At 36.1% G+C, this 12,783-nt stretch overlaps 1 protein-coding gene across 2 annotated transcripts in view; it reads right to left on the reverse strand.

Moving 5' to 3' along the window:
* The window catches only part of LOC126856642 (single Ig IL-1-related receptor-like), a 186,316-nt gene that overhangs the window by 59,068 nt on the left and 114,465 nt on the right, over window positions 1-12,783 (reverse strand). For both annotated transcript variants that reach the window (XR_007688379.1, XM_050605343.1), the window contains exon 3: window positions 4,225-4,438. Coding sequence is in view for 1 of the 2 variants with exons in the window: in XM_050605343.1 (XP_050461300.1) it covers window positions 4,225-4,438 (214 nt within the window). In the remaining variant the exon portion in view is untranslated. The remainder of the gene's footprint in view (window positions 1-4,224; window positions 4,439-12,783) is intronic.

Here is a 12,783-nt window from a genome sequence, read left to right on the forward strand (position 1 = left end):
AATTTATAATATTTCTTCATATACGTTAAAACGGTAGCTCGCACAAGGGATGGCTCTCGTTTTCGCGTTTAAAGACGTATGGTTGCTGGTTTGCGTTTTGGTTGGCTCTCGTTTTCGCAAACAGGCCGTGGCGACTCGTTTCGGTTACTGCGTGCCCCGCCGAATGCACACGCGGCTGCAATCTGCGTCGCGTGACTGTTTAATCATGCTGCATTGTCTCCATATGGCGCGGTCATGCAACATGCATGCAAACGCGGCGCGCGCGCCGGCTCCATTCGGCTGTCACAAACGTCACAATGTTGCCTTCGGCCGTCCCGCCGCCGTACGTTATATCTACCTGCCTGCGCTATGCGCGCCTCTCGCTGGCACGCACGGGTTTGCTGGGGCGGAAGAGGGAGGGGAGATGGTCTAGGACACCGGACGTGGCCACTAATTGGAGGGGCTGGTTTGCGGAACAATTTCGCGAAATTTCCACGCGAGACGTATACCCCCCCCGTCCCGCTCGCCTTCGTGAGAACGCGATAGGTAGAGCGTGATTACGGCAGTCGGAATTTGGAATCATCGCGCGGATCGGCTTAATGATCCTTTTGATGGAACAACACTCGCGATGACCGCGTGACAGATAATAGGACGTTGACAGCGAATTATTTGAATATTCTATTATTATTGTTATTATTGTTAATATTATTATTGTGAATATTAAAATCTTTTTCTATTAAATTGCATTCTTCTGATAGAAAAATGTCGTTTTAACGAAAAAAGGAATATTCAAAATTTCGCAAAAAAAAAAGAAATAAAATAAAGATTGTACACTTTCTTGTAGAAGATTTCATCTCTATTTAAAAATAATAAACTTTTTTCACTTTTTTGCTCATCGGAGTTTCTTGTTTTTGATATTTAGAGAAGTTTGTTTAAATCTTGTAAAAATATTTTGCGAAAACTTCTGACCCAGGTATTTTTGTACAAAATTCCAGATAAGAAGAATATTTGCAAGATCTTTAGTGCAATTTCCTAAAATAATTTTTTTTATACGCGTTTTCTAATGTGCTTTTCATTCATACAAAGGAAAAACAAAGCCACATGAGTTTACAATACAAATGTATTGAAAAAAAACTGAATATCTTTCGTTAAGAAAAAAATGTTTAACATATTTTAAACATACAGTTCACAACACAACTTGGATTATTAGCTACAGTGTAAAAGCAAAATTATCAAAGAAACAATTTCTTTTTTAAATTTCTCGAGTTCCTTAATGTTTGCAGATACAAAAAAAAAAAAATCCTTGAGTTTCAGGTTTCCCATAGTTTTCCATATTTATTATATTAAAGGAATGGATACCCCGAGGTACAAGGGGAGCGGTGTCCGACCGCGTCGGAAAACCACCGAAAGGAGCTAATACTCGGCCGTCATTCATATTGCATTCCTAAAGCGCAGCTTTGTTTTAATAACTGCGTCGTCGACACGACTGCCGCTTCTCGACACGCGGTTGTTAATTAAATTTAATAATCCGACCTCTTGTGCGCGCGAATCCCGGAATTCGCGGGCTCTTGTCGTTCTCCCCGTCAAGTTCTCTCTCTCTCTTCTTCCCTCCCTCCCTCCCTCCCTCCCTCTCTCTCTCTCTCTCTCTCTTTCGTTTTCACCTTTGTAAACTAATACGAACCCTTACCTCGAGACAATGAGCGTCATCAATTCTGTCAAGAACGCGGTATTTCGACTCGCTCTTAAGCGACACTAAAATTAATCCCAAAATGTGTCGCTTGATTTCATTGAAACAACATTTTGTAAATTCTATAAATAGACCACGTTGACGTTTTCATTCAATTTATTCCATCTGAAACATCGTGTAAAATCGAGAGGTGGAAAAAACGAACGGAGATAAGTAATGGAAAATAAAGTAAAATGAAAAATCACGGAGAAACAAATTTTTAATCCTTTATTTTGTCCGTAATTTTTCCATACGCTTTTAATATTTATCCTTTATTTCTTTATGGATAAAATCGTTACATTTCCTGAAAATTACATCCCCTTTCGTTCTCTCATATCAATTCATATCTCTCTGAAAAAGGAATTAATAAATTCGATTTTAAATCGCCATACCTTTTTGTTTCTGTTTACGTAAATGTTAAAATTTATTATACGCAGAGACAGTATTGCTAATATCCAATTTCATTTATTATTATTATTATTATTATCTGGCTTAAAATATTTCGTCAATTTTTGTACATCATTTATTATACTTTATTTTCGATACAACTCGGAATTTCAGCTTCTTTTTTACATATTTTTCTTTATTTATCTTACTTTCTATAAAGGACGTTGTGTGCATCCGAGAGAGAGAGAGAGAGAGAGAGAGAGAGAGAGAGAGGCAGTTATTGTTAAAGTAAATCTTACTTCGTATCTCGCTCTCCCTTTGCCCTGTCCCGGCTCTCCCTTCAGAGTAACCTTGCGGGTTAACTCAATTTCTCCGTTGCCCGGTGTAAACCACCGGCGCTCGCCGCTGATGTAAAGTCTACTTTACACGAAACAACGACGTTCGGCCCTCTCGCGCAAGCGAGAGATGTATACAGGGCGGCGAATCCCGACCACTAATTAAGAGACGCGGGGGCTCGTTCGCGCTCCGGGAATTCGGGATAGTCTCTCTCTCGCCCCTCTCGCCTTGAGAGACGAATGCGCTCGTTTCGCGAACGCGTACTCTTCGGGGAGTCCATTACACCAAACCCCACACACACACACACACACACACACATTCCTGCGCGACGTTAATAACGGACAGCGAATTCCCGTTGCCTTGCGGATTATAAGAGTCGTTACACGGATATCTGCATGACTCACATTCGTGAATTTTTGCCGATTTGAAGAGACTGATTGTACTTATTTGTGTGACGCTTAGTATATTTTCAGACTATTTTGTTTTAAATATATTGTAAAAAAATTTTCTAAAAATTTATTTTTGTCTAAATTATCAGATGTTGGTGTCTGAAGTAAATTTCCAACTGTTTTAATTATCAGAGTCGTTTTTCTAAAAGTTCAGAAAAGTGTTTGCATTGAAAAAAAGTTGCACATACTTTATCTGAAATTTCAGTCAATTTTTTCACCATGTTAGTCTCAAAAACTTCAAAACTGTGTGTTTATTTTATTTATAATCTTCAAAAAAAAATCTATTGATATTAAGTTTGTAATGTCCATTTAATTTGTAAATACATCCTTTATTTTCTCTCTCTTCATCTCTTTCCAAAATATCATTAATATAAATATAATAAAATGGAAATTAATAAAATAAAAATTGCCGGACGAGGCAGTTTTCTTGCAACATTTTTCCGCTCTTGGCAAAAAATTCTCAAAAACTTCAAAACTATGTGTGCGTTTCATTTCATTTTTAATCTTAAAAAAATCTACCAATATTAAATATTAAATTTCTATCTTTTATTCTCTCTCTTCAAAATATCAGTCAAAAAAAAAAAATATATATATATATATATACATATAATGTAAAACAAAATCGAAATTGATAAAGCGTAAAATGAAGATTGCCGGATTAGCAGAAGTTTTCTTGCATGATTCTTTCATTCTTGACAATCCTCGCAAGAAATCTTCAAGATTCAAGACACAGGAATCGAATCGACGACAAGGATGACGCCTCAGAGAATCTACGAGCCCTCAGGATCCAATTATCCAGAGTAGAATAAAATTACGACGGCACGAATCGTTCACGTACGCGTTGTATATCCCAGGCCCAAGTAGTAATTTCGCTCCGGTAATGCCCTGATGTATGTTGTCGAGCTGTGCCGTATATGATTTCGCTTGTGTTTACCGTGGCGATGCGCCATGACAGCGTATCACCGGGAAAATTGAGTTACGAGAGATAAAACGGGAGAGAGAAAGAGAAAGAGAGAGAGAGAGAGAGAGAGAGAGAGAGAGAGAAATAAAATAGTTCTACGTCTTGGGCTGCATTCGATAGAGCTAAAGAATTTAGGCGATGCTTAATCGAATTTGACAATCGAATCCGCATATCCTTCTGACAATCAGCTGATCCGAGCGCGTTTGACGTTTTCGAGTCTCAAATCCGCTCTCGATTCAAAATCTTCAAAGTTTTAATCTTTATAACGGCTTGTTTATAATCAAATTTTTAATTCTTTTTCTTTCTCTAACTTTAGCGTACTTCAATTTTTTTTTAATATCTTTTAAATTACTTCAACGCTGCGCAGTTAATTATTTTCGACTTACCGGGACACCCTGTTCTGCGCTATCCTACCGTGGCTGGGTAGTGTCATGTTGCTGTCGCTTTTCGACCAAATGACGGAGTTCTTGGCGTCGGGTAGATCGACCTTGCCCAGATAAGCCTCGCAGAAGAGCCTCGCCGTACCTCCCAGAGGCACCAACTGTGAAGCTGGTCTGTAGGTAGGTAGAGGTTTCCCTGTGTAGACACCGGATTCTTCATCTGCAATTCAAATTCCATATACGTTGAATATAAATTATTCGTATAAATATATGTATAATAAAGAATTACGATACATAATTAATTTATATATATATATATTGGCGCGTGCATTATAGTTTCATCTCTCGAAATAGATAGATAAAAATTTTAGAAGACAACCCCGTCTTTTTTCTCGGCCATATATTTACTCACGTTCGATGATTAATACCCTTAATGTAGAGAATATAATGAATCATACGAAAAATGTGAAAATCATTTTAATATCGCTTCGCATTACCGCGGCTCTCGGCACATCGCCATGAATTACGACTGGCCCGCATTACCATGAAATACTATCCCGCCGTTTATTGTACCGCCATTTCATTCCCCTCCCCCCCGCCCCTCCCCCGTGTTCATATTTAATGCGAAAACACTTTTCGGCACAGTGTTTTCCCATCTCGCTCCGAGAAGAGGTGATAAAAACCATCCATTTGTCACGCGAGTATTTTCAAATCCTTTCTAGAATCATCATAGAGTCATTTTTTCAAGATCTCCCTTGCAATATTAAATCATTTTAATCAAGCTTCATGTAATTATTAGATGTTAAATATCATATTGAATTGAAATTTCAAATACGAAAATTTACCGATTGATCTTGATAAGAGTTATACGATATAAAATTATTATCACTCAAATATTTTTATATTAAAATACCTCATTAAATGATAAGTGATATAATATTTAATAAAATAAAATAAAATAATAATATTATAATTAAATAATATTTAATAATGTTATAATTAAATATTTATGAATTTATATTTATTTTATTTTATCAAATCATTATTATTTTTATTATTTTATCAACGGATGCTATCCGTTAATTAAATAATTTAATTAATTAATTAGTTGACCGGGCGGGTTTTAAAGTACGCTGTAGAGCGCGGTATCGAAGTGCATGGAAGTGTGTAGACATCGAGGATATGGAATGAAAGAAGCCGACGAATGGTGAATGGTGGATGGTGAAAGGTCACAGGTCATTGGGTCGGAACGGCGAGAGAGGAAATGGAGACGGTGCCCCGGGACGGCTAATTCAATCAGCATTGATGCACGAAAAATTCAAAAACAAGTCGGTCTGTTAATTGAAAATGTATGGGTGTGCATGTGATAAAAAATAGTACGTGGCGTACTTAACATTCATTCGTCGATCGAGGTCGATGAACGCCAAGTTGAACAATCAACATTTCTATTTAAACTATTGAATCTTTCTTTTTAATATATGCCATACTTGATGTCACATCGCGTTAATTACTAAAAATAATTTTTTTTTTTTTTTTAAATCAGATAAATGTTTTGTTAATCCTGATTTTTTTTTACTTGAATAAATATGTACTTTGTTTTCAAAAATGTTTTATATTAAATACATTGTTATTTGAATAAAATAAAAATGATAATTTTTAAAATAGATTATTTAAAATTTTAATATGAAAAAATATTTATTAAAAGATAAAAAATTATTTAAATAAAGAATTATTAAAATGAAGAGAACCTGCGTTTTTGAAATAAGCAGTCAAAAATTAAATAAGTATTTTTTAAGGAAGAAATTTATATATTATAATAAAAATAAAATTTTAATATATAATTTTCTTATTTGCAAACAAAATATATCCTACTAATTCAAATATATTTGTTAATTGATTGAAATAACTAATTTTCCTTTGCAAGTATCTAAATAAATAATTTTCTTTTACTAAATAATTTTTTAAATAAAAAATTTTTATTTGATACATTAATGCATTTCTTTGTCAGTTTATTTTTATTGGATCTCTTTTTCTTTCTCGATGTTATTATATCACGAGCAAGTGATGCAAAACTGAATGGCGACTAATATAGTTAATGTGCATACGAACACACGCATATGCACATACATATTCGGCGATAAAATCTCGCAATGCGTGTAATATCGTTAAATTTAAATTTAGATGCGCGAAAATGATCTCTGTGTCTATTTTCAACGATGGAATTGCGTCAACCAACGGTCTACTTTCTGTAACCGAAACCTTGACAGGAAATGGCACTCGGCAAAATTCAAATTCCGAGGTTCCAGTTTTATTAACGCCTTTTAATAATTTATCTCGAGATCTCCGATGTACATCCGATCGATAATTTTCTCGCGCGTTGCAAATCATTGGAAACGCGCACGGGGGGGAAGGAAGGGGAGGGGGGGGGAGGAGGAATTCCTCGTCGTCGAAACTTCGGAAAAGGGAGGGAAAAAAAAAGACCTCAGCGCATCCAAACTATTCGGCGCACCGGCGCGTTTCACCGCATCCGGCAAATACGGCATCCGGCCGGCCGGATATTTGGGTGCAAACAAACTGCTAACTAACCCAGGACCGTCAGAATTATGATACATAGGTTGCGCATCCACCATCCTATCCGCCATTTAAGCCCGAGAGCATCAGGGGACTTAGGGGCTGGATTGCGACGGGTTGGGGGAGTTGATACGACGATCCAGACGAGCGACCTGGAATGTGTCCAGTCATTTCTTCCGATTCGCCGACGCAGGGTGATTCATGAAATGGATCCTCTATCGCGAGGAAGGAAAGGAAAAATAGTTTTGCGAAAATAAAGCGATCTTTCTTGTTTCAAAACTTCTCCATGTTTTAGACAGATTATTATATTTTTTTGTTTTATTAAAAAAAAAAAAAAATAATAATTTCGAAAATTAATCAAACCGATTAAACTCGGTGGATAAGAGAATTTGAAAATAACGGGTTTGCCTCGTGTTTTACGGCGATTTATGAAATGGATTTCTTATCGCGAGATTAGAATGGAAAAAAAATAGAATTGTGATAGAGCCGAAAATCGAGCAATTATCTGTTTCGCTTTCGAAGTTTTAGAAGAATAGATAATTATATATTTTTATTTTATTAAAAGAAAAATAAATTTTATTTTATTAAAATAAAAAAATATATTTTTTTTATTTTATTAAAGAAGAAATATTCTCAGAATTAATTTCAAACTAATGAAACTCGATAAATAAGATATAATTCGAAGAGAACTTGGGATCGCCTCGCGTTTTACGGCGATTCGTGAAATGGATTTCTTATCACGAGATTAGAAATGGAAAACATAGTTGCGATAGAGCCGAAAATAGAGCAACAATTTTTTTTGTTTATTTTCGAATTTTAAATAAATAATTTCCTTTTAATTATTAAAAATAAAATATTTCCAAAATTAATTCCAAACTCGATATATAAGAGAATTTGAAGATAAGATCATAACTTGGGATCACCTCATATTTTACGGCGTCGTGCAACTTCATCTGGACGCGTAAAGTGAGCGAGTTAACATTTTCAGTCAAAGAGTACCGAGACGAGTCTCATTAATTGTCGGGTAAAGGATGCTCGAATACCCTCGCTTAAGGCTCGCAATTAATATCGCGTAATCGAATCACGACGATGGCTCGGCTAGAACTTGAGCGCCGCTCAAATTCGGCGCAATTGCCATCAAAGTGCCTTCAAAGGCGGGCCTTTCGTTTTAAGCATTCGAGGACCGAAAGCTCGCGGCGAGTTAGCTGCCGTAACGATTTAATTACACCATCGGCGTTAGATAGGTAGGTGGATAATTTCGCATGAGGCTAAGAGAGTAAGATTACAGCCAGTTGGATCGACGAGGCATATTCGCCACGACGACCAAGACCGAGAGAGAGAGACGGGGACGATTAATCTCGCTTTAAGCTCTCGTAGCTTTACGAGCCCGCGTCGATATTTATCGGAAACTGGCCAATTTGTGCTCGCCTAACAGCCCTCTCGTCGTTATTCGCCTAAGCCTCTACGGTTTCATTTAGGTCGTCCAGATAAAATATTGACGGAACCTAATCTATAACCGATATACGACGTCTTGGGCGACGATAAATTGGCCATCGCGTCACATCAAATTATTAGCTCAAGAATTTCGACAAATTATCAAGCATCGACGAAATCGATAACGAAAGCTTTCTCTTCTTCCAAAATAAATCTTCCAAAGAATAATTGATTTCAAAGAATTTTAAAGAGAATATATACTCCTCTCTCTCTCTCTCTCTCTCGATATTTCTTTCTGTCTCGAGATGTATACATCCTCTTTAAAAATTAAACAGCTGTAGGGAAAATCTCCGAGTTCGCGGGCGTGTTCTTCGACCAATCGGGAATCGATTTTTCCCTTAACGAATATTTGATTGAAGACTGACGTAGACACACTCACTGCCTGGTAACACATTATATCAAGCTTTCGTACAATTTACGATGGCATTATTGCGAAAGCTGTTACACGAGGTATATCGGAAATTAATGCACGATTTTGAGCAAATGAAATCAGGGGGCATTGCACGGCCTTTGATATTCAATACACAAAACTCGGTGTTATTGCACACCTCGATATTATTTATAAAAATCAAGTAACATTTACCGTTTTTCTTGAAAACTCACCCTTCGAACGTTTCGCTTCCCGATTCATGACGTTTCCCTACGCCGCGAGGCGTCGCAATGTCATCGTCAGCTGATCGCGCTCCGGACCGTTTAAAGTAACCTTCGACTCTCCACGAGACGGACGAGAGCGAGCGCGAAATTAACGCAAGGCGAATCGCGTTCTGCACGAAAGGACGACGTAACTGCGGGACCGATAATCGAACGCAGCCAGCTTGATTAAATCACTCTCCTCGCGTCCCCTACATGTCGTACAAAGTGAACTCTCTCTCTTCTCTTCCTTCTTCCTTTATAGTTATTTCATGCTCTCTGTTTTTTCTCCACGCTTATGTAAGCAACATACATGTGCTCCGGAAATGTAGATTCTATCCCTTTCTATCTCCAAATTGGATATCGAGTGGGAAATGTAATATTAAAAAGAATAAATCGAAATTATTGAAAGCCGAGGAATTAGAAACTGATAACGTGTGATGGAAAAATTTTAATGGTCATATTTAATGATTGTATTTTCTCTCTTGATGATGCGAAATGATATATCGAGGAATTGAAAAATAGATTAAATATATAAAATTAATCTTAAAAAAAAAAAAATAAAATATCAAAACAAAAATTCTGATTTAACAAGTATTACGTTTTACTTCAACGGTACATTTTACATCCAGAATTCAATATGTGTGTATACGTCATATTAAAAAATTTAGAGAAAAACAATTTTAGAAACTTTGATACGATATAAAATTTAAGAAAAATTGATTCTCAAAAAAATTATTATAAATCTAGTTGTGAATAATTAAAGATTAATTTTTCCCCAATATTTTTTTTTTAATTATAGAATAATTAGAATTTAAAAAATTTTTTAAATTATAAAATAATGTAAATTTTAGCAAAGAAAAAAAATCTAGGGACATCGTGTTCTTCGTGTCATGACTATTTTTTTTTCCGCGATTCTCTAAATATCTGTTCAATTTGTCAATCTAAAAATAATTTTCAAAAATTCATGATTTAAGGAAAATTGATTTTCAAAAAATTATCGATAATCGCTCGCAAATAGAGTTAGTTGCAAATAATTAAATATTGATATTTCTCTAACAATTTTTTTTTGAATTATAGATATACAAAATAATGCAATTAAAAAAATTAAAATTAAACAAATTATAAAAATATAAATATAATTAATATAATTAAACAAATAAAAATATAATTAAACAAATTAAAAAAAAAAAAATGTTGAGAAACGTCTCATATAGCTAACAGATTTTCTTTCCCGCGATTCTTTAAATATCCGTTCAATTTGTCAACTGTCACCGAGAGACAGTTAGAAGCCGTTTGAAGTGGCATGGCAGGAATCAACGTTACAGTTGCGGCCCAGTTCTGACGCCCGAGTTATACACAATCACAGTGGATTACGGGAAAAGTGTTACCGCAGAAAGTCGCGCGGCGACGAGACCAAAAGCCACTCTGTCTCTCGCGAGGACCCGTCCTATCTATCTCCGGATATGTCTATTGCATACAATGTCCGGCTGGGAGATCTCGCGGTTGGCCGGGACAGGGCTCGTAATTTAGCGTGAAATACGTTTTCCAGAGCTGCTGCCCGCTGCACCGCGGCCGCATCATTCCGGACCGATAGTCCAAAGAGAGAGAGAGAGAGAGAGATCCCGCCGTTCTCTAGAGCGTTCTCTCTCGGCGATATGCGTGGCACGTTCCATAATCTGCGGCGAGATAACACAGGGAGAGGCCGGCTATCAAAGACGGACCGAGGGCTCCTTCCTCTCTCTCTCTCTCTCTCTCTCTTCTCTATCCGACGTCGTCGGGATTATGGCATCCGACGGATCCAAGCGGAAAATTTAGAGAGTACACCCGGATGGAACTAAAGTACAAGTGACCCAATTCCACGCCTTGATTAAAATAGAACTTCACTTTACCGTGGTTAAGGCTAAATTTGTAATAAAGACGAGTGTATTGTCGGAGAAGACACGCGCCGAGGAAACTGTACAGGTCTCTTCGATGGTAAATTTTCGCAAAGAAGTTCTGTGATGGTAAAAAAAAATATATTCTAAATTCAATTGTAACGTGTGTTAGAGGGAAACTCGAAGAAGCTTACATCGTTCTTGATACCAAATTAAAAAAAAAATAAAATTCGTGAAATTCTCAGATGATTTTTTTTTTTATGGTTAATCTTCGCAAAAAAGATCTAATAGTAAAAAAAAAAAGTATATCCTAAATTTAATTATAACATTTTGGTAAAAATAAAACGAAAATATGCTTACATCGTCCTTGAGACGATCCTTCTTCCAAAAAAAAAAAAAAAAAAAAAAATTAAAACAATAAGAACAAAAATAAAATTCGACAAAAAAAAATCCCATAAAATTTTCAGTAAAATAAAAAAATAAATTTTAAATAAGAAAATTATCCGGACATTTTATGGGACATAAAATTCTCTCTAAATACTCGTTAAAAACTTGAAAAATTCAGACATTATTTTTGTCTGAATTTTGAAATCTGGCTGTTTGAAAGAAATTTCAGACCATCTGTCTCATTTTTCTGAAAGTTCATAAGAGTCTGTCTGAAAATTCAGACAGTGTGTCTGCAAAAAAGCTGCAGACACTGTCTGAAATTCCAATCAATTTTTTTTTTTTTACACTGCATGCATCGAGTTCGTCGATCTCGGAGTTCTGTCTACATGCCAAATTAGCGATCGCGAAGTCATATCGCGTACTTGCACGTTTAATATCGAAACGATATTATGCGATCGATGCGGACAGTTTCGTCCGTTTCGGGCTCGGCCCAACTTATTGATCAGAGCAACATTTGTATCCGCCTGGCAACGTGAACCGGACAAAGCCCCGCTCTCTCTTTTCATACGCCATGATGCATGTGAGAGAGTGTCACGTGCCGACGAATTTGCCGATACACTTTGTTGCAAAGGCACACGGAACCACCCCCTTCGTGTCGCGAGACCGAGTGTGCAACCGCAAAAAAAAAAAAACAAAAAAAATAGAATCGCCTGCACGAAACGCCGTCTTTCGTCTTTCCTATACCTCGTTGCAATTCCTACGTTAAAATACTGGAAAATACGATACGTATTTTCCTCGACGGACGTCGAGTCGACTTTTCCTCCGCGAGAATTTAACAGGTGCTTCAGTTTCCTTACTCTAAGAAAATGTAATTTTATTTTCTCAGTATTCCTTAGAATCCTCTCTCTCTCTCTCTCTCGCTCTTAGATTCTCAGACTCAAATGTAAAGCACATTAAAATTCATCAAAAAATATACCATATCTAATATAGAAAAGTATACTTTTTTTATTATTAATTATCTGGAAGATAAAATTTATTTTCATTAGAATAATAACGATAATATAATACATATATATTATTTATGAATATATATAAATATATATATATATTTATAATATATATTAAATAAAATTAAGAATTTATTCTTATTAAAATAATAATAATAAATATATTATTTATAAATATGTACATATATTTTGTTCACCAATAATTCTGCTCATTTTTTTATAATAAAAAAATCATGTATCTTTTATATAAAAATTTTATAAAAAAATTTTTCGTAAAAATAGAAAATCTAAATAGATAATATAACATCGGAATGTGCGAGCTCACGTGAGAGATTACGCTGACTTCGGTGGCTAATTTCCACATGAATGGCGCCGTCTTGAACGGCACTGATGGAGCTTTAATGCCGTCCGAGAAGTTGCTAACCCACTCGAGTCGCGCGCCAAGGGATGAGAGGAAAGAAGAGTGCAACAGACACGGAATTTCGATCGCGCTTTTCCAACCCTTCGAGAGTCATCCCTCTTTCGTGCCCGGCGGCACCCGATAGACAATGCAAACCGAAGTGAACTCTAAAACCGGGTCGACCAGCAAAGTCTCTTCG

Source organism: Cataglyphis hispanica, chromosome 19 (assembly GCF_021464435.1).
Source record: "Cataglyphis hispanica isolate Lineage 1 chromosome 19, ULB_Chis1_1.0, whole genome shotgun sequence".
In the NCBI taxonomy this organism is placed as follows: domain Eukaryota; kingdom Metazoa; phylum Arthropoda; class Insecta; order Hymenoptera; family Formicidae; genus Cataglyphis; species Cataglyphis hispanica.